This window comes from Acartia tonsa, chromosome 5 (genome assembly GCF_053477335.1).
Source record: "Acartia tonsa isolate MP-2025a chromosome 5, ASM5347733v1, whole genome shotgun sequence".
Classification (NCBI taxonomy): domain Eukaryota; kingdom Metazoa; phylum Arthropoda; class Copepoda; order Calanoida; family Acartiidae; genus Acartia; species Acartia tonsa.
Window position 1 is genome coordinate 53460557 of NC_137264.1, and position 20896 is coordinate 53481452.

A 20896-nucleotide genomic window follows, 5' to 3' on the forward strand; every position below is an offset into this window, starting at 1 on the left:
AACTACATCTATTGAACATTTTTTTAAAAAATTTAAATTTTCTACCAGATAGTTTTTAAAATATCTAGACTTGAAAATCATATTTTTTTGGATATATGCAACATAAATGGCTGTCCTGTTTTCACAAAAACATCTTAATGACTATTTTGGTGGTGCCTAATTAATTGGTATTTATTGTAATACAAAATCATATATGTTAGATGGTGTTCTTGTTACTTATGCTTCCAATTAAACTTTTTTAATGCACTTCATGCAACTATTCCTTTTGTAAAAATATTAGGTAGTTTTCTCTAATTTGACTTTAAGCATTTGTTGCAAGGTTATCCCATGTTAATATTAATAAATTGTCCATCTTTGTGAATAATCCGTGGAGAATTTGTGTAAAATCTAGAGAAGGACACATTTGGATTTCTTTTTCTTTTTGTCCTCCTCTGCCTCGGCTTTCTCTGCAGCACTTCGCTCAATAGCTTGGAATCTGAAAATTGATTATTGTTTAGAAAAGGCAGCTACTTCAATATCAATATTTTAAAGCAATTCTAGACTTATGTCACAGCGTCTTAGAACTTTAATCCAGAGACATGAATATTAAGATATATAAGTTTTCCGGAATTTTAATGTTAGGGGGAGATTTGAAATCTGCATCAAATTTTAAGGATTTTTTTTATAAAATTCGTTTTTTGTATAATTCTTTATCTAAGAGCGGAAATGCATTTTAAGTTAATTAATTTTGACCAATAGGATAGGTGGATTTTAAACTACCTGCGCTCTAATTGGTTGAATTATGTACGCCATCCAATCAGAGCGCAGATTTTTTAAATCCACCAATCACAGATGCCAAAATTAATTAACTTAAATTGCATTTCCGCTTTTAGATAAAGAATTATAGAATAAACGAATTTTATAAAAATTCCTCAAAATTTGATGCAGATATCAAATCTCCCCCTAACTTTAAAATTCCGGAAAACTTATATATCTTAATGAATATTGAATACCTAATATTCTAAAAACGGCAATTTTAAACTAATTTTATAAAAAAAAATAATTAATATTATAAACAATGACATAGAAGACTTAAATTGAACATAAAAGCCATCTGTTATTGTGTGCAACTACATTATTTACTAGTTAAGGATAAATAAACTTTAGATAAGGTTATATAAAGTAAAGAGAGGCCCTTTCATGAGAACAATATTAATAATAACAATAATAGTGGATACTTATACTGAGCAAGAGATATTAGACCTAAATCTCTTCGAAGCTTGCTCATAAGGGGGGGGGGGGGTAATGCAACCATCTCGTAATCATTGATTAAATGGCACTTAGAACACGAATTTCCATCTGAAATTTTGCTTGAATAATCCTTGGTAGGTCTATTTTCCCTAAATCGAACAAAAAGTTGGAAAAGTAACGGCTAACGGCTGGCGGCTCAGCCGTTTTGCCAATCTTAAGAGCATATTAGTCACGAAACCTATCTCCATATAATACTTTTTGTCGCTCAAAAACCTTATCAAACGGTTTTAGCCGGTAGCTGTTGGTACTAGAAATTTAAAAAATGGTTATTGCTATCATTTAACATGAATTAAACCAAAATTATGTTTTAAAAGTTGATTCCTATGTTATTAATGATGAATTTGCCCTGAAAATAGGCAAAAACGGCTGAGACGCCAGCCGTTACTTTTTAAACTTTTTGTTTGATTTAGGGAAAATAGACCTACCAAGGCTTACTCATGAAAAATTTCCGATCGAAATTCGAATTCTAAGTGCCATTTAATCATTGATCACGAGATGGTTGCATTACCCCCCCCCCCCCCTTTAATAACCCTGTCCTCCTTAGAGATTTATTACAAAAGAAATTAAACTTGAAAATTGTTTTAACTTAACTTCATTTCATCTTTTGTGACGTTAATGTGTTTGTGAATAATTAAAATTTTTACCTTCTAACCAGTCGGACTAGCTCAAAGAATGCCTCGTCAATATTGATTCTAAAACAAATCATTTATGTAAATCTTAAATATAATATGTAATATTAAAATAATTCTTTAGTACAACGACAGTGTCCAATTGATTGTTTAAAAAGTTCCTATTTTAACAACAACAAAAAAGGGGGATATTGCTTGAATATAATACTAAATTAATAGTCTTTACTTCTGTTTACCATCTTGGCAATGTAGTCAACACTTCGGCAAAACTTTAAAGGAAGTAAAGAAAAAAACTCTCCCCTTTTCTTTCCTCTTACCCTCCCAATTAGAAATTTAAATCTTTTAAAAAGATTATTGGAGGAGTGGGACAGGGGGGTTATTTGTGCGATTCCATTAGGTACCCGTTTAATTTTGCAGTTTAATTAACTGAAATGTACCTATGCTTAGCAGAACATTCAATGTAGGGAGTTTTCAACTGCTTGGCCATATTCTCTATATCAGCTTGAGATACCTTTAAATATATCATATTAATACGCCTATAGCGCCCTCAAAGTAAATAAGACACCAAATGAATAGACTTTTCCTTGACCATTATAACAACTAAAAATACCTAACACAGATATAAACATAAATGCTAAATCACAGATAAGCTGTGAAAACAAGCCGAAAAACAAAAAAAAGGGGGGGGGGGGGGTAAATGCAACCATCTCGTAATCAATGTATAAATGGCACTTAGAATTCGAATTTCGATCTGAAATTTTGCATGAGTAATCCTTGGTAGGTTTTTTTTCCCTAAATCGAATAAAAAGTTGGAAAAAGCAACGACTGGCGGCTCAGCCGGTAAGCCGGTTTTTGGCTATTTTCAGGGCAAATCCATCATTAAATACGGAGGAATCAACTTTTTGAATTATAGTTTTACATTATTCGGTCTAAAAATGATACTCTTGGCATTTTATATCTTCTACCAGCCTTTTTTAGTCGATTCTAGCAGTTAAACAGCTGGTACTAGAAAATTTTAAAAAGTTTATTGGTGTTATTTTCGATAATTTTGCCCTAGAAAAACCTTAAAACGGCTAAACGGCTGAGCCGGCAGCCGTTAACCGTTACTTTTTCAATTTTTTGTTCGATTTAGGGAAAATAGACCTACCAAGGATTACTCATGCAAAATTTTAGATCAAAATTCGAATTTTAAGTGCCATTTGCTCACTTATTACGAGATGGTTGCATTAAAAAAAAAACCCTTAGTGTATCTTCTCAACCAAAGATTACATTCAACATTATCATGAAGTTGTTGTGTTGACGACTAACACAAAAAAGGAACTTTTTTGTCGATATACTAAAATTAAATACTCCACCTGTCGATTAGGAAGGTCAGATTTGTTGCCAACAATGAGAATTGGGAAAACATCTCTGTCTTTCACTCGAAGAACCTGATTCATAAATAACAAGATTAGCTTTTATAAAAAAAATATATTTACATAAATATAAAACTGCAGTACTACAACTGATATTCGGAAAACTATATATCCATAGACGTCCAAGGGGGGAGTTTATCCCACTCAAACTTTGATTGTCCACATTTTATTTCTCTCAAAAAAAAGCTAAGACGTCCTTGTGCATATATATTGGATTGGAAACAAAGTATTTTTGGAATAGGTAAAAACAAAACTCCTTTAGCAAAGATGTAAAAAACATTAAGTACAATTGAAACACGAATTTTCAGGGTCAAGGGATGGGAAACGTATGAAAATATTATTTCAGGCCTATTTCAAGCATAGGCATAAAAAACCAGTTATGGGATGACGCAGTAGTTCATTATAAACGGTAATGAAATAGCTGTGTGTGTGTGTGTAGATGAAGTATAGAATAAAATTCAGGTAGCTAGTCTAAAGTAAACATAGACCAATATGGCCAATGCCTTTTATTTCAATTATGTTTATCTCTCCTCAAAAAATTCAAATTGTTTACTTTACTAATTTGAATTTTTCAGACGGCTTAATGTTGGATTGGCCTGAAACAGATTTTAGGGTGTTTTGTTTGCATTTTATTTATGAGTAAAATTGAATTTAAAAATATTAGGTTATCATTGCTTACTAAAATTCAAAGTCGAAATAATAAATCAAGTGAATGAGTACCTCTGTAACATTCTACCAATTAACTGTTCCATGTCAAATTAGACATAATTAAATTTTTTCTTTAAAAACTTAATTTTACGTTTAAAATAAACAGAAATACTCAAATAACTGTGCATTAAATTATAGCAAAATTAATAAAGATAATATAAAAAAATTTAGTACACTTTTATTATCTAGATATAGAACTAGTTTTTTGTTTGTATTTATTTAAGGGGGGTTATCATTTCTGCATAAAATTTTTAAAATTTGAATGGACCAAATACAACAGTTTCTTTATAAACTAACAAATAAAAAATCTTAGCTACTTACATTCAAAAAAAAATAATTCCTCCATTTTTGTTTTTTTTCTAAAGGTGCCTTTTCTGATTGTGTAACTCTAAGCAGATTTGAAAATAAGATGTTGTGATCAAACATCACTTGTTTATGTTTTAATATTATTATTTGAGAAGCAGAAATTTGTTTGTGTTTTGAAATTTTATGTGATGCGCACTTTGCCCCGTTTTAATTATATTATCATCCGCCAATTGGCTATTGGTTGGTACAAAACAAGCCCAAATTACCAAACACTATTGGTTTAGAGTTTAAGCCAATAGGAGCCATCCGCCAATGACGTCATTTAATTAGGAAATGTTAAATGTTGCATTATCCGTTTCGAAGCCAGGCAGGGACCTAATTTATGGCCAGGTTTCCTATCCCTTATCCCTGCGAATTTTAATTTTCAACAAATTTTTTAAGAATTCAATTATAATTCCTCATGGATTTACAGATAAATTGACAATTTTAATAAATTTTCAAATATATTTACCGATTTGTGGAACTTGTATATTTCCTCAAAGCTTCCTCTGTCATTTAAACTAAACACCAACAGAAAACCTTCACCTAAAATAATATTATATAAACTTAACTTAACATTAAACATTTTGATTTGGTTTTGTTCTACATATATAATTTAATTTTAATTGTTTATGTACAATATGTAAATTGTTTCAGAAATGTAGTATTCAATAAATAGTACTATTCTGTAGTACTATGTAAAACATCCAAGTAAGCCAAAGTTGAAGAAAAATTGAATAAATGTAAAGATATTTTTTTAAATGGCCTTGGTAATACGTATTTTAAGGGTTCCAGGAAAAATGCAGCAGTGACAAATGTCGGAATGGACAAACGCATGAGTGTCTAAAATATTAAGGTAATTAAGTATTTCTATACAGGTTAGGTTAAGATATAAATACAAAAAATAAGCCTGCCGCAGGGGTTAGTCATTTAAAAATCCTATAAGATGCTTTAAAACAGGTTAGGTTAAGTGTCCCCTCCGTAGTTTGTCACTCCTTTGTTTGTCGTAGGACCATTTTAAGGAAGCTATTTTTTATATGAATTATGAGCTTCCTAGGATGTTTCTAAAAATACGAGATGATTTCGATCTGTACACCTCCTGTTTATAAACTATACCTGAGCGCATGTACTGTTCCCTCATGGCACTAAACTCTTCCTGTCCAGCAGTATCCAAAACTAAAAACAAAACAAAACATTGATTAAGCATTAGGGACTTATTTTTCAACAACATATTCAATATAAAATTATTATTAGCCCCTGGAGGGATTTAAGCCCTCTTATGCCTTCCATAAACACGCGACGGTTAAATTAAAAAAATTTAAGTAACCAGAAAGTTCTGGTGGTAAACTAGCTTAACAAATCTAATATTTTACACTTACTGTCCAACTTTGCAACTCTATCATCTATGAGACACTGCTTGGTGTAGGAATCCTCTATGGTTGGGTCATAATCGGTCACAAAGTAGCTCTAAATAATATAATAATACAATTTTGTAATCAGCATTATAATTATTTATATTTCTAAGCCGTTAAAAAGAGTCATTACTGCTCTCTTCTAGTGATAAAGGTAAAGTGGGCGTGATGGGGCCCTTAAATATGCTCCAAGTTTGTGTATTGTGTATAATTATATCATAGAGTTGTATGTATGTTAGGTGGTTACATTAACTAAAACGTTCTTTGGGTGTAGAAAACAAACTATTCCTAAACTATTGTTAAAGGCTGTGAATTTTGTTAATTATGTAGTTTTAATTTGAACCGCTAGATGTCTCAATTGTATTTAAAATTCTGTGACACTCTTGGTTTTATCCCAAGTTGCTAAAAGATGAAAGGTTTTCCCTAATATTTTTAAGTAATCAACGCTTAAGTATATGTTTAATTAACAATTTTTCCAAACGAAAAATAGGCGATATAATATTTAAATTGATTCTAAATTAGTTAAAGATTATATTCCCTTTAATTTACAGCTAGAAAGAAACTTTAAAGTTCAACCTAGAAATGGAAAAATCTTCCAATATTCTAGATCTAATTTTGAAGGTGATTTACAGATAAATCACTTATACGTCCAAAATTGAATACTAGAAATATCAAAGCAAAACAGTAACATTGTACAAACCTGATTGTATCCTTCATAAAAGCTTGAAATATAAATGAAATTCAATATAGTAGGTATGATAGATAGAATTAATCATAAAATACTGAAAATTGATTCTCGTATTCATTCGAATCCGGTGGATAGGAACTGATTCTCATCCATACGAAAAAAAACTATGTCTAGCATCGTATTATATCCAGCTTTCTACGAATATAAAAATGTACAATCATAAGATTAAAACCAGTTTTTTCAGCTGGTGCCTTCGGCACCTCGTGGCTAAAAAAAACTGGCAGACAGAATGTTTATAATTGTACTAATAACATTATACTAAATCAGGGTTGGTAAAAACCCGGGTTTTTTAAAAATAACCCAACCCATTGGGTTTTATTAAAAAAATCCGGTTTTTTGGGGTTTTATTGTTTTCTAAAGATTATTACCTAGGAATTTTAAGATATAAGGTTAAATCATTTTTATAAAGTAACAGGATGTTTGTCTGTACCATAGGATCTCGCTAACTGCTGAATCGGTATGAATCTCCTGTACAGGGTAGCTTTTCATAGGTCCAGGGAAGATTTATTCCAATTTTGGAGGAGGGCACCACAAATCTCCTATGGGAAATCTGCCCCCCCCCCCCCCCCCCCCAAGTAGTTAAAAAATCTTCAACGGACTCATGAGAAGCTAATTGTAATTGAGAACCATATCGGTTCAGTGGTTAGGGAGTTGTTTTAGTACATAGGGACAGACATTCCTTTACTTATATCTAAAAATAAGCAGTTAAAATGCAGTTATACAATAATTAAAATAAAATGTTTTTATAATATTAATCATTTGTTTGAAAATAGTACTCCTTATGAGTCAAAATAGAGTTAACATTATCGTCAAAAGGTACATTTTTTAAATACCCGGTTTTTTTTGGGTTTTTTTGAGTTAAAAAACCCAATAAAACCCAACTTGGGTTTTTTACTCTTGGGTTTTTTATGCCAAACCTGTACTAAATGATATCTTTGATCTATTGTCCAATCCCTGATTTACCTGGATAAACTGGATAGTGATGGCAGATTTACCGACGCCACCAGGTCCAACCACGACCAGCTTGTACACACTTGATACCGCAGACATTGTGGATAATCTAGAATATATATACAAGAGGTATAATGTCTGTCTGTATGTACGTACTGAAGTTGATTATAATTTTCTTTTTACATCACCTCACTTATAATAAAGGCTTACATAGAGAGAGGCTCATTACATTTTCAAACAATGTTTTTGACTATTTAGAGGAAGATATATCTCATCAAACCAAAGAAATGATGGCATAATAAAAATGAGTTGTTTTATTATTAGTTAATTGCAGGAGGCACCTTGTCCTTAGTTGATTTTAAACTTTTATCGAGGTTGACTCCTCCCTTAATTAAAATGTTTGTAGCCATTAGGGATCTAGTCAATGATCTTAACGTTAATATAATAATAAGGAAGGTATACTTTTTGAAGTTTATTTCCAAAAAAAACTGGTGTTAGAACTTAAGAAACTAATAAGACATGCATTTTTATTTTGGTGATATCGGAGTTAAAATAGTTCATTACAGTTAAGGCAAGAAAATTTCCTAAAAATTAAAAAAACCTTAAATAAAAATTTTATTTGAATTGTAATGACACCTGTTAGATTTATCTTAAATTTATAATTTTACATACTCTCGGGGCACGTACCTGGATGTCACTGTTCTTCTTGCCTATAGATCTAAAATAAAGATTTGCTTGTTTTGGGATCTCCAAATATCCTAATAATCCTAACCTAAATTAATTCTAGAAGGGAGGAGTAATCTTGACCGTTTGTGACCGGTCAGAAACTCATGACCGCCGTACTTATAGCTCTTATCACGGTCAGGCTAAGTTGACCGCTCCTTCATTAGCTATACGGCTGGGCAATTAAGACTAAAATGGAATTTAATAAAATTCCCTTAAGTCCTCCCTTCTATAATTGATTTTATCCCCACTACAGGGCGGGTGGGATATGGGCGATCTTTCAAAATTCCTTATATAAAATAAGAAATAAAAGTCTGAAATGGATAGATATATATCAATAGTTTGCCTAGAATTGCAATACTCTATATTTACATATTAGTTAGATGATCACTAGTAAAATCCAGGTATTCCCCCTTCGGATTGAAACGACTTTAGGTCTTATCCAAACCAGCCAGGGGCACGTACCTGGATGTCACTGTTCTTCTTGCCTATAGATCTAAAATAAAGATTTGCTTGTTTTGGGATCTCCAAATATCCTAATAATCCTAACCTAAATTAATTCTAGAAGGGAGGAGTAATCTTGACCGTTTGTGACCGGTCAGAAACTCATGACCGCCGTACTTATAGCTCTTATCACGGTCAGGCTAAGTTGACCGCTCCTTCATTAGCTATACGGCTGGGCAATTAAGACTAAAATGGAATTTAATAAAATTCCCTTAAGTCCTCCCTTCTATAATTGATTTTATCCCCACTACCAAAAATAAAGGCCCGTGGAGATATATGTTAGGTTTGGTGTACCCTATATATGTTAGGAAAAAGGAGATAACCAAAAACAAGCTCCCCTAGGTATAATATTATATTCCTGCCAGATACCAGATATTGGAACTTTTTGGCTTAATATCCAGCAATATAAGTTTTTATATTATACAACAGAAATCCCTGTTAACAAACAGGCAAGGCATTTTTTCTTAAAATATTGGTACTATATAGCAATAAGTAACACTTAGGCTCAACTTAATAGTTTCTTAATTTTTAAGTTCTTATTCTTTATATATATATATGTATAAAAAAAAAATAAAAAATGCATTTTATGTCATCAATATCTAATAATCCGGCTGGATATATGGTATTAGAGATAAGCTGAATATCTGGTATCCAGCCACAATGTGTCAAGCCCAACTTTAATTCTAACTAAAGAATTTATAAGTGAGCATACAAAAAAACAAAGAATCCGAAAATCACTTCAAAATTAGTTGATTTGTTACAATTAAGAGCTATTGTAAGAATCATTTGTTTATTTAATAAAATAAATCTTGGATCTAAGTATTTAGAGCTATCTTTTAAGATTTTTATAGTAGATGTAATGTGCACAGCTGCTCCTACTCAAATCTTAAATTATAGTTTTTAGCTCTGCTTTAATCCTGCTATATCTGAGATAATACCCAGAGTTTTCTCTGGTACAGAGAGTTAGAAGTAAAGAATTAGGAAGTATATTTCCAGATCTGAGATCGTTTCAGCAACCCGTATGTAAACAATAAACTAAAGTGAGGCTTTCTGTAATTAGGGAAAGTCTGTACATCAGTCGTACCTGAAGGTTAAACATTAAACTAAACACGTTCTATAGAGTTCAGACTTTGCATGATGAGTTCTGTAACAGTTAAGTATAGTTTAGAAAGCGTAGCTACTCTATAATTATTACCGCAAGTCTGTACGCCAATTTAAAACCACCAGCTTGTTTGTACTTTATGACAAAAATAGTCTTATTTAAAATATATTTATCCTATTCAACTGATTATTGGAATATGATTCCTAGAAAAGGGTACAACTTTATATCGAAGCATCTCAATAAGTCTTATAAATGTAAGTATATTCTATAAAAGTGACCTCTATTTGGGTAATTTTTGATCATTTTTCATACATACAATTTATTATCTATACTTGATTATTACAGGAATAAGGTATAGCCCACCAGCGAAATAATATAATATAATATTTTTTTTTGTGTGTTATGTTTGTTTGTCATAACATCTAATTATAAAGCTTCACTTTTGTGGAAGTTATCATCCTTGTTTCAAAGTATAAACAATTTACAATAATATATATTTGAATTATTAAGTTTTCAAATCTAGGGGAGTATCCCATATTCCCGGGATGGTTTAAATGCTATTTTATTAGGAGATCCAAGCAGATTAATTTTCACAACAAGAACAATACTCAATATAAGGCACTTCTGCATTTTTACTTTAATGACAGGTTCAGTGGAAATTAAGATTTAGTTTAATAATTGAGGTGTTTGTTTCTCCATGTGTGAAAATTCTTATTGTAAACACGAAATTTATTTTAAATTGGAGACTGGGGTTCCATATGTTATGTATAGACATCAATCATTGGTCAGTTTGTTCATCCAGTAGAAGGGGAGGGGCTCAGTAAAGTGGGTGGATGGGTGTAACTTTTTAGTCAGATACCAGTTTCTTTTTACTATGTTTAACATGATGATCTGGTGTAAAATCTAAGTAATACTAAATCTATAGTATTGAATGGTTGTTTAGAAAAGGAATAAAATAATAATTTTCTACAGTATCTGTTATTATGCTATTCTTTAGATATTTGCTTCTGTCATAAGCATCTTGCATATTACGCAATTCGACTTGACTTATTGTTGATATGGAAGATTAAAATTTCGTGATTTTAGTAGTTTTATTATCATGGATTTTCTGTATCCTAAAAAAAAAAAAACACTGAGAAACGAGATTTTTCCATGTCTTGTTTTTAGAGTATATGAAAACAAATATTCATGTCAAAGTTTTCTATCCTAATTTCTTACACTGTTCTTAATGTTTTTATAATTCTGCACATTCTTCTTTCAATACAAACAATTGATTAAAACAGGATTAAAACCAAGATTCAAAAATTATTGTATTTCTCAGAGGTATATATCAGTACATAGTTTATCTATATTATGATGAAAAGTTAATCTATCGATATATTTAAAAATAGATTTTAATGAAACTTATCTAGATACCTACCTACAATTCTTGTATGTTTTGCAGTCTGTAATATAGAATTAGCCAGATAATCAATTATTACGAATAGAATCAATAGAATCGTTTTGGTTCATCTGAAATTTAAGAACTTGACACCACCTCAAAAATTAGGTTATACTTTTCAGGAAGTAAAGTAACAGTCCTAACTGTTTCTCGTAGTTGGTATCAAAATCCTTTTATAGACATGTGCTTTCATATTAATTTAGTACTACATTATTTAGGCTGTAATGTTTAATCTTGTTCTCGATATCATGAATATATGCTTTTCAAGCCAATATATTAGTCGCATTATGAACTTATATATTACCTGTGTCATAATAAAAGGTTCTACCATTTTAGAATGGATTAATTTAGAAGTAAATCTTTAATGCCATGCAATATTTATTTTATTCAAGAGTGACAATTCACGATACTGAACTCGAAATGAGTTAAAATTAATAAAGTGAAGGTTACATCACCTAAATGTCTAATTATTTTAAAGGGATGTAACAATGAAGTTTTTTTTTTTCTTTAGTAGCTTCCTAGATTTAAGGAAAATTGTCTAAAACAGAGATGTTTAATATCTATTTCATAGTGTAAATATAAAATGTAATGCAATTTACAGGCTTTAGAATTCCTTTTGAATTTAGGCTGATGTTTCAGCAAAGTGACAAGTTTCCTGATCATAAGAAAATTAAACTATTTGCCAATTTCTGGAGCAACTATTTTCTAGTATTGATATATTAGCGAAATAAGTATGATAGAAATGACCTCCTTCTGATACAAATTAAATTATGAGATTGAGTCTGAACTCGAATCAAATCCTAACCACGATGTATTTTAATCAGTTGTGGGTGATGTAGGACATCAAAGCAGTGTTAATGTTTTAGTCAATAAATAGGCAAAGGTGAACAATATGTATACTTGGTCAAGGGACGTCCAAGCTTTTTATATTTAGAGGGGTAAAATAAGTGGTTTGAAAGGTTTGAGGGTATAATCTAATGTGTTAAAAAAAAAAAATATTGAAAGGGGTAAAATGAGGGGTTTCAAAGTTTGGTTGGGGTAAACGAATTGTTACTCCCACCCTTGAACGTCTATGTTTTGGTCTAAACATCAGGGTTCAAAATAATTGAATTAGAGTAAGTACATATTTTGGTAAATAGACTTGATTAAATTCCATGACCAGCTCAAGAAATTTTCCTCCTATGTAATGGTATTGGTAATGAAAAGGAAGAGAACAAATTGGCCATGTTGGAATGAATCTACTATATTCATCTTTGTACAAAATTTAATTCCTAATATTGAACATTTGCCAATATTGTCCTAATTTGACTTGCGTTTGGAATTTTTTATGTTTTTATTTATCCAATATACAGAATATATCAGGAGTGACTAGGCACTAAGTATTTTTAGTAGTCATATAAACTACTATAATAATTCGATATTGTGACTTTGATACAATTACAAAATCAGTAGTATTTCTTACTAAGCACAGTGGGGCAAGGTCAGGATAAAAGTATACTTTCACGGGTTGCCAATTTTTGGTTCAGTACAGACATAATATGATTAACAGTACTGTTATTCTTTGCACCTGTGCCCCCTAGTGGGGTTTTATTCAATTAACTAAATGTGTCAAAAATTGAAAACTATGTGGGTTTTTAAAAATAAGAACCTAAGTACCTTCAATAAGGTATTTCAATGTTTTCTAATCAACAATAAATTAGAAGAAAAAAAAACATAAATAAAAAATTTACATTAAAGTGTTTTTGTATCAAGGTTATTAGCGTAAAACACTACAAGGAGTAAGGGTTAAATAACCGTATTTCCCTGTCACAATGACCTTGGGCTGACTTTCCATTTGGTCTTTGAAATTCAGTCAATGGTAATGGGAATATAACAGCCCAGTAGTAGAAAATAATTGCTATCAGACGAAAAACATAATTAAAAAAAAAAAAGGGGGGGGGGGGTGTTGTTATTATCTGTATATACATCTGTACAATAAATCTGTTGAGGGATTAAGAAAATCTTTTTAGATGTCTAAAGCCTAAGATTACTAACAGAAACCCAAAATTATCCTGAAAGTAGTTCCATTCTATTCTTATTAAAGATTAAAATTCTTGTTGACATTCTAATTTTCATGGAGAATATTTTAGTTAAAATATAGATAGCCTTCATATCTTGCTTCACATATCTTTGTTATTGTCCTATTTGTGGGTAATACAATCAAATAATAAATGTTATCATCCTAAGGATTTTTGTTCTCCTGGATGAAAAGACAATCAGTCCATAGATTTTTTAACTATTAACAATAGGACGTAGTTACTAGTAATTCTAATAGTTGTTTCTTAGTACCTACAAAAGGTAGGAAATTTGCAATGATTATTTCAGACAAGTCCTCTGATTTATTAGCATGCACGCTATATATTACTTGTTTTCTAAAAATATTTTGATATGTTTTTGTTACACTACTTATCGGCATTGTTATCCTTTTTTATGTTTCATTCTTGCTGGAAACATGTAAGGGAACCTAATTCAGTCCTAAATTGTTACCAACCTTGCTAAACAATAGATATAAGTTCATTGACTTGCCATTATCCAAAATTAACAAAATAATGTATCTCCGAAACATATATTTGTATAAATCTTTAGTAAGAGTTTATAATAGGATGCTTAGTCATAGTATCAATATTTCTTCGCCTATAACGTAAGGTTCTTATAATTGCTTCCAATTATCAAATTAGAAATCTTATTAGAAAAAGGAAAAGAAAATAAGTTCCAATTTTCCCATGCATTTTATGGTAAATATTAGGATCTGATCTCAAGAGTAGAAGAGTATGAAGCTACTTCTTAAATATTAGGTACCTAATTTGTATAATAATTATAAATTAAGGCAATCAACTAGCAATTTTGTTGAACATTTAACAAGCACTATAAGTATATTTTGTTTGATGATTGAGATCAGATAGTTCACCAACTGGTGTAAAACTCCTAGGATGATGCAGAATCAGATACTTCATAACGAAAGAAAAATCAAAATAAAACATAAATAAAAATGAAAAGAGGGGGGGGGGGGGAAATTTCTTAAGTTTGGTTATTTTACTAAATTAAAGGGCAAAAATGGAGAATCTTTTGATTTCTCTTCAATCATAAGATTGTAAGTTTATTTGGTTAATTTTCTTTTAAGGAGGATTTAAATCTATACCTATTTTCAACTTTTATGTCGTAAATAGCTCTTAATGTTAGAGATTCAATGATAAAACTATGAGGTGTAAATATAAATATAAATAAATGGCCTTTAATGTCTACAATTGCAGTTTCTCTTTAATTGGATGGGTGTGAGTGTCTGACTGTATGAAAGAAACAATAAAAAAAAATAGGGAGTTTTTAGTTGTCTTTTGGAGTAGATCTTTGCATGTTTCTTTTCATTATATTCATTTACCTCTTGATAAAGCGCGTGTTCAAGCAATTTCATTTTGATGCCTATTTTTACTTTGTTAGTACACAATTTCAGCATCATGTTTTATAGAAGATAGCAAATCTTAGTTATGAGTGTCTGAAGGTTACAACATTATCAGTTTTGTGAGGAAACCCCTCTAATATATATTTTGATTAAAGGGATAGCTGCACAAGGTGCATTTAACAAGTTTGATACTAAGCATAAGTTATAAAATTTACCATCTTATATATGTAATTTTGTATCACAATAAATAATAATCAATTTGGCAAACCCAAGATAGTCCTCATGCTGTTATTGTAAAAAAAATAAAAATAAAAATAGCCATTTAAGTTACATACATCCAAAAATATGATTTTCAAGTTTTGGTATTTTTAAAACTAAAAGGAAATTCTTTCTAATATATGTCCTATAGATGTAGTTAAAACTATTGAACTGAAAAATTATGCAGTTCACTGGGTAATAAAGAGTTATAAGGCACTTCGTGCAACTACCCCTTTATATAGAACCTTTTGACTACAATTTGTATAAGATAGTCTTGAAAGGCAATTAGTTTAATATTTGTCTTAGTACCTTATGTTTATATTTAACACTATCTGACATAAATAAATTTCCTAATCTTAACAATCAATGAAACCCCCTCCTTGCCCCGAGTACAGTTTAAAACGGCTAAAATCCAATCCCCATTTACAAGCAAATAAAACTTATGATACTCCCTCCCCTTTCATTTTAATATGCTTCATATCCCCCACCTTCCCTGTTTTGTGATTGTTGTTGAAGTGTAAGAGACACAGTCATGAAATCTAATCATGTACTGTCTGAATATTAGTGCAGGATCAAACAATGATTCTTTTGGTTCCTTTCCAACAAACGACCAAGTCAATCATACCGTCCACATTAGTGGTATTGGTCTTCATAATCAAAATCCAGTCAGTAGGTTGATTGAACGGACCTTAATACTTGGAATAGTCTCCTTTGGCCATCCTCCAGATCTTGTCAAATCTGAACGAGAAAAATTTACATTAGTTATGAATAATGTAAATAAATTAGCTTAATATAATCCTATTATATAAAGAAGCAAGCTTTTTATTTTGTCTGCAGCGAAGGATCTCGCTAACCGCTGAACCGATATGGTTCTCTTTCACAGAGAAGCTTTATATAGGTCCTGAGATGGTTTTAGGCTATTTTATTTTTATAAAAAAAAATCTGGGTATAGTTTCAGGTTATTTTCTGCCATTCCATATCCCTTCGAATATATAGCCCCTAGATACTAGGGGCGCATCCACTAGTAATATAATATAATCTATTAATTTTGAGTATAGTAGACTACTGTTCTAAATTGAACCTTTCTGAGTACCACTTGTTCTGATGATGTCAAACATCCCATCCGTGTTGGTGGTATTGATCTTCATGATTAGAAATCAGTCATTTGGATGATGAAAAGGAGCTTCATACTTGGAATAGTCGCTGTCTGCCAGCCTCCAGATCTTGTCGAAACTGAAACAAAAATACCATTGTTAATGGAAAGAATACAATTTGACAAGTATTTTATTACTTTCTTAGTATGGGTTCAAAACTGATTTATATCCGCTGGATTAAATCCAGTCACCATTCATACTGAAGAAGGTCCAAAACTTATAGAACATTATATTATAGACAATTATATTAATAGAACACAACATCTACCTTTATCTTATTGTATTTTGAAATGGTTCTCCATGGTTGGCCCCTAGCCCCTTCCTTTATTTCTACTTCCCGTGATATAAGTTGTATATAATACGATGCAATAGTTAAACTGTTAAAATTATTGATGATTATAGCGGAAATTTTCTCTAGTGATGAAAGGGCTAGAAAGTAAGGAAAAAATTTTTTTTTTCTTTAAAAATTTAAAATCAGACTGTGTGCAGGGTGAGAAGAAATTAGATGTCGGACGAATTTGAGGCAAAGAATACTGAGGTAAATTTGAGAAGTTACAAGTTAAAATTTCTATGCAATGGAACTATAAGAGAAATAATTTCAGTTAGAGCTATAAAATCCAAAGTGGATGTTTATACTGATTGATGGTTCAATATATAACTGTATCCCCAAGGATATCATCAGTTTAACTATTACCGTCAATATTAGGTATTCATCCAGATTTATAGCCAAAATATAACTTAATTACTAAGGATAATTTTAGTTATAGCTAAAAAATCAAAAGTGGATGTTCATACTGATTGATAGTTCAATATATAACTGTGTCCCTTAGGATATCATCAGTTAAAACAATTACCATCAATATTAGGTATTCATCCAGATTTATAGCATTAATATAATCTAATCCCTAAGGATATTTCGGTTAGAGCTATAAAATCCAAAGAGGATGTTCATACTTATTGATAGTTCAATATATAACTGTATCGCTAAGGATGTCATCAGTTAAAACTATTATATCAATAATAGGTATTCATCCAGATTTATAGCGTTAATATAACCTAATCCCAAAGGATAATTTCGGTTACAGCTATAAATCCAAAGTGGATGTTCATCCAGATTTATAGCCTAAATATAACCTAATCCCTAAGGATAATTTCGGTTACAGCTATAAATCCAAAGTGGATGTTCATCCAGATTTATAGCCTAAATATAACCTAATCCCTAAGGATAATTTCGGTTACAGCTATAAATCCAAAGTGGATGTTCATCCAGATTTATAGCCTAAATATAACCTAATCCCAAAGGATAATTTCGGTTACAGCTATAAAATCCAAAGTGGATGTTCATCCAGATTTATAGCCTAAATATAACCTAATCCCAAAGGATAATTTCGGTTACAGCTATAAATCCAAAGTGGATGTTCATCCAGATTTATAGCCTAAATATAACCTAATCCCAAAGGATAATTTCGGTTACAGCTATAAAATCCAAAGTGGATGTTCATCCAGATTTATAGCCTAAAGATAACCTAACCCCAAAGGATAATTTAGGTTACAGCTATAAATCCAAAGTGGATGTTCATCCAGATTTATAGCCTAAATATAACCTAATCCCAAAGGATAATTTCGGTTACAGCTATAAAATCCAAAGTGGATGTTCATACTGGTTTACAGTCCCATATATAACTGTGTCCTTAAAGACATCCATAGTTACGGTCTATAGAACCAATAACATTACTTCATACATATGTAGTTCAAGTATAACTGCACCCTCAGGGTATCCTCAGTTAAAAGCTATGTATGAAGTCTGTCAACTCATGTCATATAAACAAATACTACAACCAAATTGTTCAAGACCATTGTTTCAATATTTCAAAGACCATGATCTGACTCAGTATTTCTCAACCCAGATTGTTCTTAACAGTTAAGAATAGTCTCAAATGTAAACAGTGCTTTTAATTTTAAGTTAATTTAATCTCGGCCTCTTAAAAGGGGTATTTCCTTTATCCCGTAATGTCTTTATCCACATCCCCGACTATATTTATATGTTGATCCTATCTGACATGAGTTGACAAATATTAAGTTCATGTTGGCGGCTAACAGCCGAAAAGTTTTGTGGCAAGCCACTGATTCTTAATATATGTCTTAAAAGGTCCTATTAATACTTACATTTCACCGCTGTCATCTCTTCTTTCGTAGTTCATCTGCCAGTTAAAACCGCCGTCGCCTTCGTCCGACATCTTAAAACTCGATCTTTCAAAATTCCTTATATAAAATAAGAAATAAAAGTCTGAAATGGATAGATATATATCAATAGTTTGCCTAGAATTGCAATACTCTATATTTACATATTAGTTAGATGATCACTAGTAAAATCCAGGTATTCCCCCTTCGGATTGAAACGACTTTAGGTCTTATCCAAACCAGCCAAAAAATGAAACAACTGTTAATTTTTAACGAACTTATATATCGATCTATTTAAATCAATTTAAACTAACAAACACAAACAAATTAATCATTAAATAAATAAAAGCCTAAACTGCTTTAATTGCCTTGTTTTGGCCTAATAGCCTTAAAAGGCAAATAGTTTAGGCATTATTTCCTTCCTTTCTTTTCTTGAAACTTGAGCTAATGTTTACATTATAGTAAAACATGTGGCCAAAAATCAAACAATTGTTTTAAAATAATAAATTTAAATACGAAATTTAATGGCAATTTCTTTATATATTTTACATATAGCTTTTTAAAAGGACTGAAACAATATTTATGCTTAAAGAATGTTTATTTTTTGAAATTAAGTTTACATTAATATTAACTTGGCCACATATTACCTATCAAACCCAAATCAAACAGCTGATCACATGGTCGCCGTCTATTCTCAAATATTTCCCCAAATCATTTTGAATTCATAAAATAATAAATAGGCTTTGAAATGTTTGTCTATTTGTGTTATTTCAAAAAAAAACTGGTGGCTGATCCGAGCATCTAGGTTGGTAAAATAGCTTTAGACCGTTTAAACACCCTATTTAAAAAAAAATGTTCGAAATGGAACCAAAAGGAAACTTCCCTGAAATTTAGAATTTAACCGGTTCATTGGGTTCGTGAAAGACCCATTTGAAGCCTTCATATATAATATATTGAATAGATTATCTTTCAAAATAATATCATTTATATAAAAAAAATGTTACCATTGAAAAATGGGGATTTTTATATTTTTTGTTTTGGCCACCCAAGTTGGAAAGTTGTATTGGATACGGTTGCCAAATGAATTTATGGTATAAAAAAAATTTGAATTTTATAATGAGAAGATGATTTAAAAATAAAAAAAATTTTGGTGCCACATATTTTTTATTCATAAAAGCTCCAGAAATCGGAAAATTCTATTTGTGAAATGACAATTTTAATTAGAAATTTTCGAGAAAAAAAAATGACTGGAAAAATGTTAATATTATTTTTAAAAAGCTGAATTCAAAAAATAAAGTCTATTTAAGTTTTAGAAAAAATTAAATTTATCTCAGCCTCACCGTTAATTTTCAAGGTAAAAAAGTACAAATTCGGCCACTGTGAAATTTAGTTTCAGTTGGCCACCGTGTTTACAACAAAAGTGATGAATTGAAAAGTCCGTGAGATGGAAGTGATTTATATTTATTATTTAAATTTATTATATATAAGTTATATTAACATATTTTTGTAATATGATATCATCTATATTATGTTTTTTATATTTTTTTGTTAAAAAAAGATATGTTAAAATGAGGTCATATAGAAATATTTTTGTGTATAATACATGTGTCCGAAAAATTGTTTAGGTCTCGGAGGCTCTGCGGGGCTGTGCTGTGCGGGGGAGGTTACGAGGTTGCGGCTAAACATCTTATTGACATGAATTTCATTACTTTAGTTGTACTTTGGAACATCTTAGTACATCATCTGTTAACAAAAATCCTTAAATTATTATCAAAAAAGTGTTATTTTTGTTAGCATTTCGATAATATTGTGATTAAAAGTTAACTATAGCAAGCTTAAATTAATTTTGATATCTACTTATTATAATTTTGTTATTTAGGTATTTTATTATTAAAGTTGTAGAAAATTTCTTTGTATGGCATAGTTGGGTAGTTGACCTTTATTATTAAAGTTAATATATATATTTAGATATATCATCTTGAATTATTTATTAGGTTATATTTCATACTAGCAAATAAGGAAATGTGTGAAAAATAGTCTTAAACCATCCCACAAAGAAAGTAAAAAAAATAAATAGCCTAAAACCATCCTGAAGCCTCGCTTAAATGGAGAATAAAATTGGTTCTGAAGTTATTGAAATGTTAAGCTGCAGACCAAAAAAACTTTCTACTTTATATAATAGGATAATTAGGTAACATGTAGATGTATTTTCAATGAATGATTCTATTATAAATACCTAGGTAGCAAGGGAAGGAACATTAGTCCAAATATATTAAAACATAAAAGGATGTCTATCGTTAGCGAAAAATCTTACTAACCACTTGGATCTTCTATGGCTCTCCTTTATGGTGAAGATTCATTTACAGTTTCTTAACTAATTTGGGGAAGGGTACCACTACTCTCCCAAGAGAAATCGTCCCTAAAAAGAATACCTATTTGTTTTTTTTATCTATTAAAGATTTACCTAAAAAAATTTAGTGTTCGCGTTCAACATCTTAACAAGCATTTTTCTTTCAGTTAAGATCTCGCCAATCGCAGGAACCGATTGAGTTCTCTGTTCTTATAAATCTTCAGTTATTTCTGTCGATGGTTTTAAGCT

The 20896-nt window shown here is 30.5% G+C and overlaps 1 protein-coding gene and 1 long non-coding RNA gene across 2 annotated transcripts; both read right to left on the reverse strand.

The window, feature by feature from the left end:
• Window positions 1-216: 216 nt before the first annotated feature.
• Ras64B (ras-like protein 2) lies at window positions 217-7660 on the reverse strand. The gene is made up of 8 exons (XM_080162229.1): window positions 7511-7660; window positions 5767-5854; window positions 5504-5563; window positions 4860-4933; window positions 3275-3349; window positions 2357-2430; window positions 1935-1982; window positions 217-475 (listed from the first exon to the last, which is right to left on the reverse strand). Exons 1-8 carry the CDS (start codon window positions 7595-7597, stop codon window positions 388-390), a joined length of 594 nt encoding a protein of 197 aa, XP_080018355.1. The 5' UTR covers window positions 7598-7660; the 3' UTR covers window positions 217-387.
• Window positions 7661-14321: 6661 nt separating this feature from the next.
• On the reverse strand, window positions 14322-18540 carry LOC145320387 (uncharacterized). Its single transcript, XR_013880181.1, has 3 exons — window positions 18283-18540; window positions 16044-16195; window positions 14322-15700 (listed from the first exon to the last, which is right to left on the reverse strand). It is a non-coding gene; the product is annotated as an uncharacterized LOC145320387 (long non-coding RNA).
• Between the last annotated feature and the right edge of the window lie 2356 nt (window positions 18541-20896).

Excerpts from the sequence above, each read along its gene's own strand:
- Ras64B (XM_080162229.1), bottom strand. The coding sequence starts at position 7,597 with ATGTCTGCGGTATCAAGTGTGTACAAGCTGGTCGTGGTTGGACCTGGT. Across the intron at positions 5,564-5,766 it reads TAGAGTTGCAAAGTTGGACA|TTTTGGATACTGCTGGACAG; the intron begins GTAAGTGTAAAA and ends TTTTGTTTTTAG. Across the intron at positions 476-1,934 it reads CTAGTCCGACTGGTTAGAAG|ATTCCAAGCTATTGAGCGAA; the intron begins GTAAAAATTTTA and ends ATCAATTTTCAG.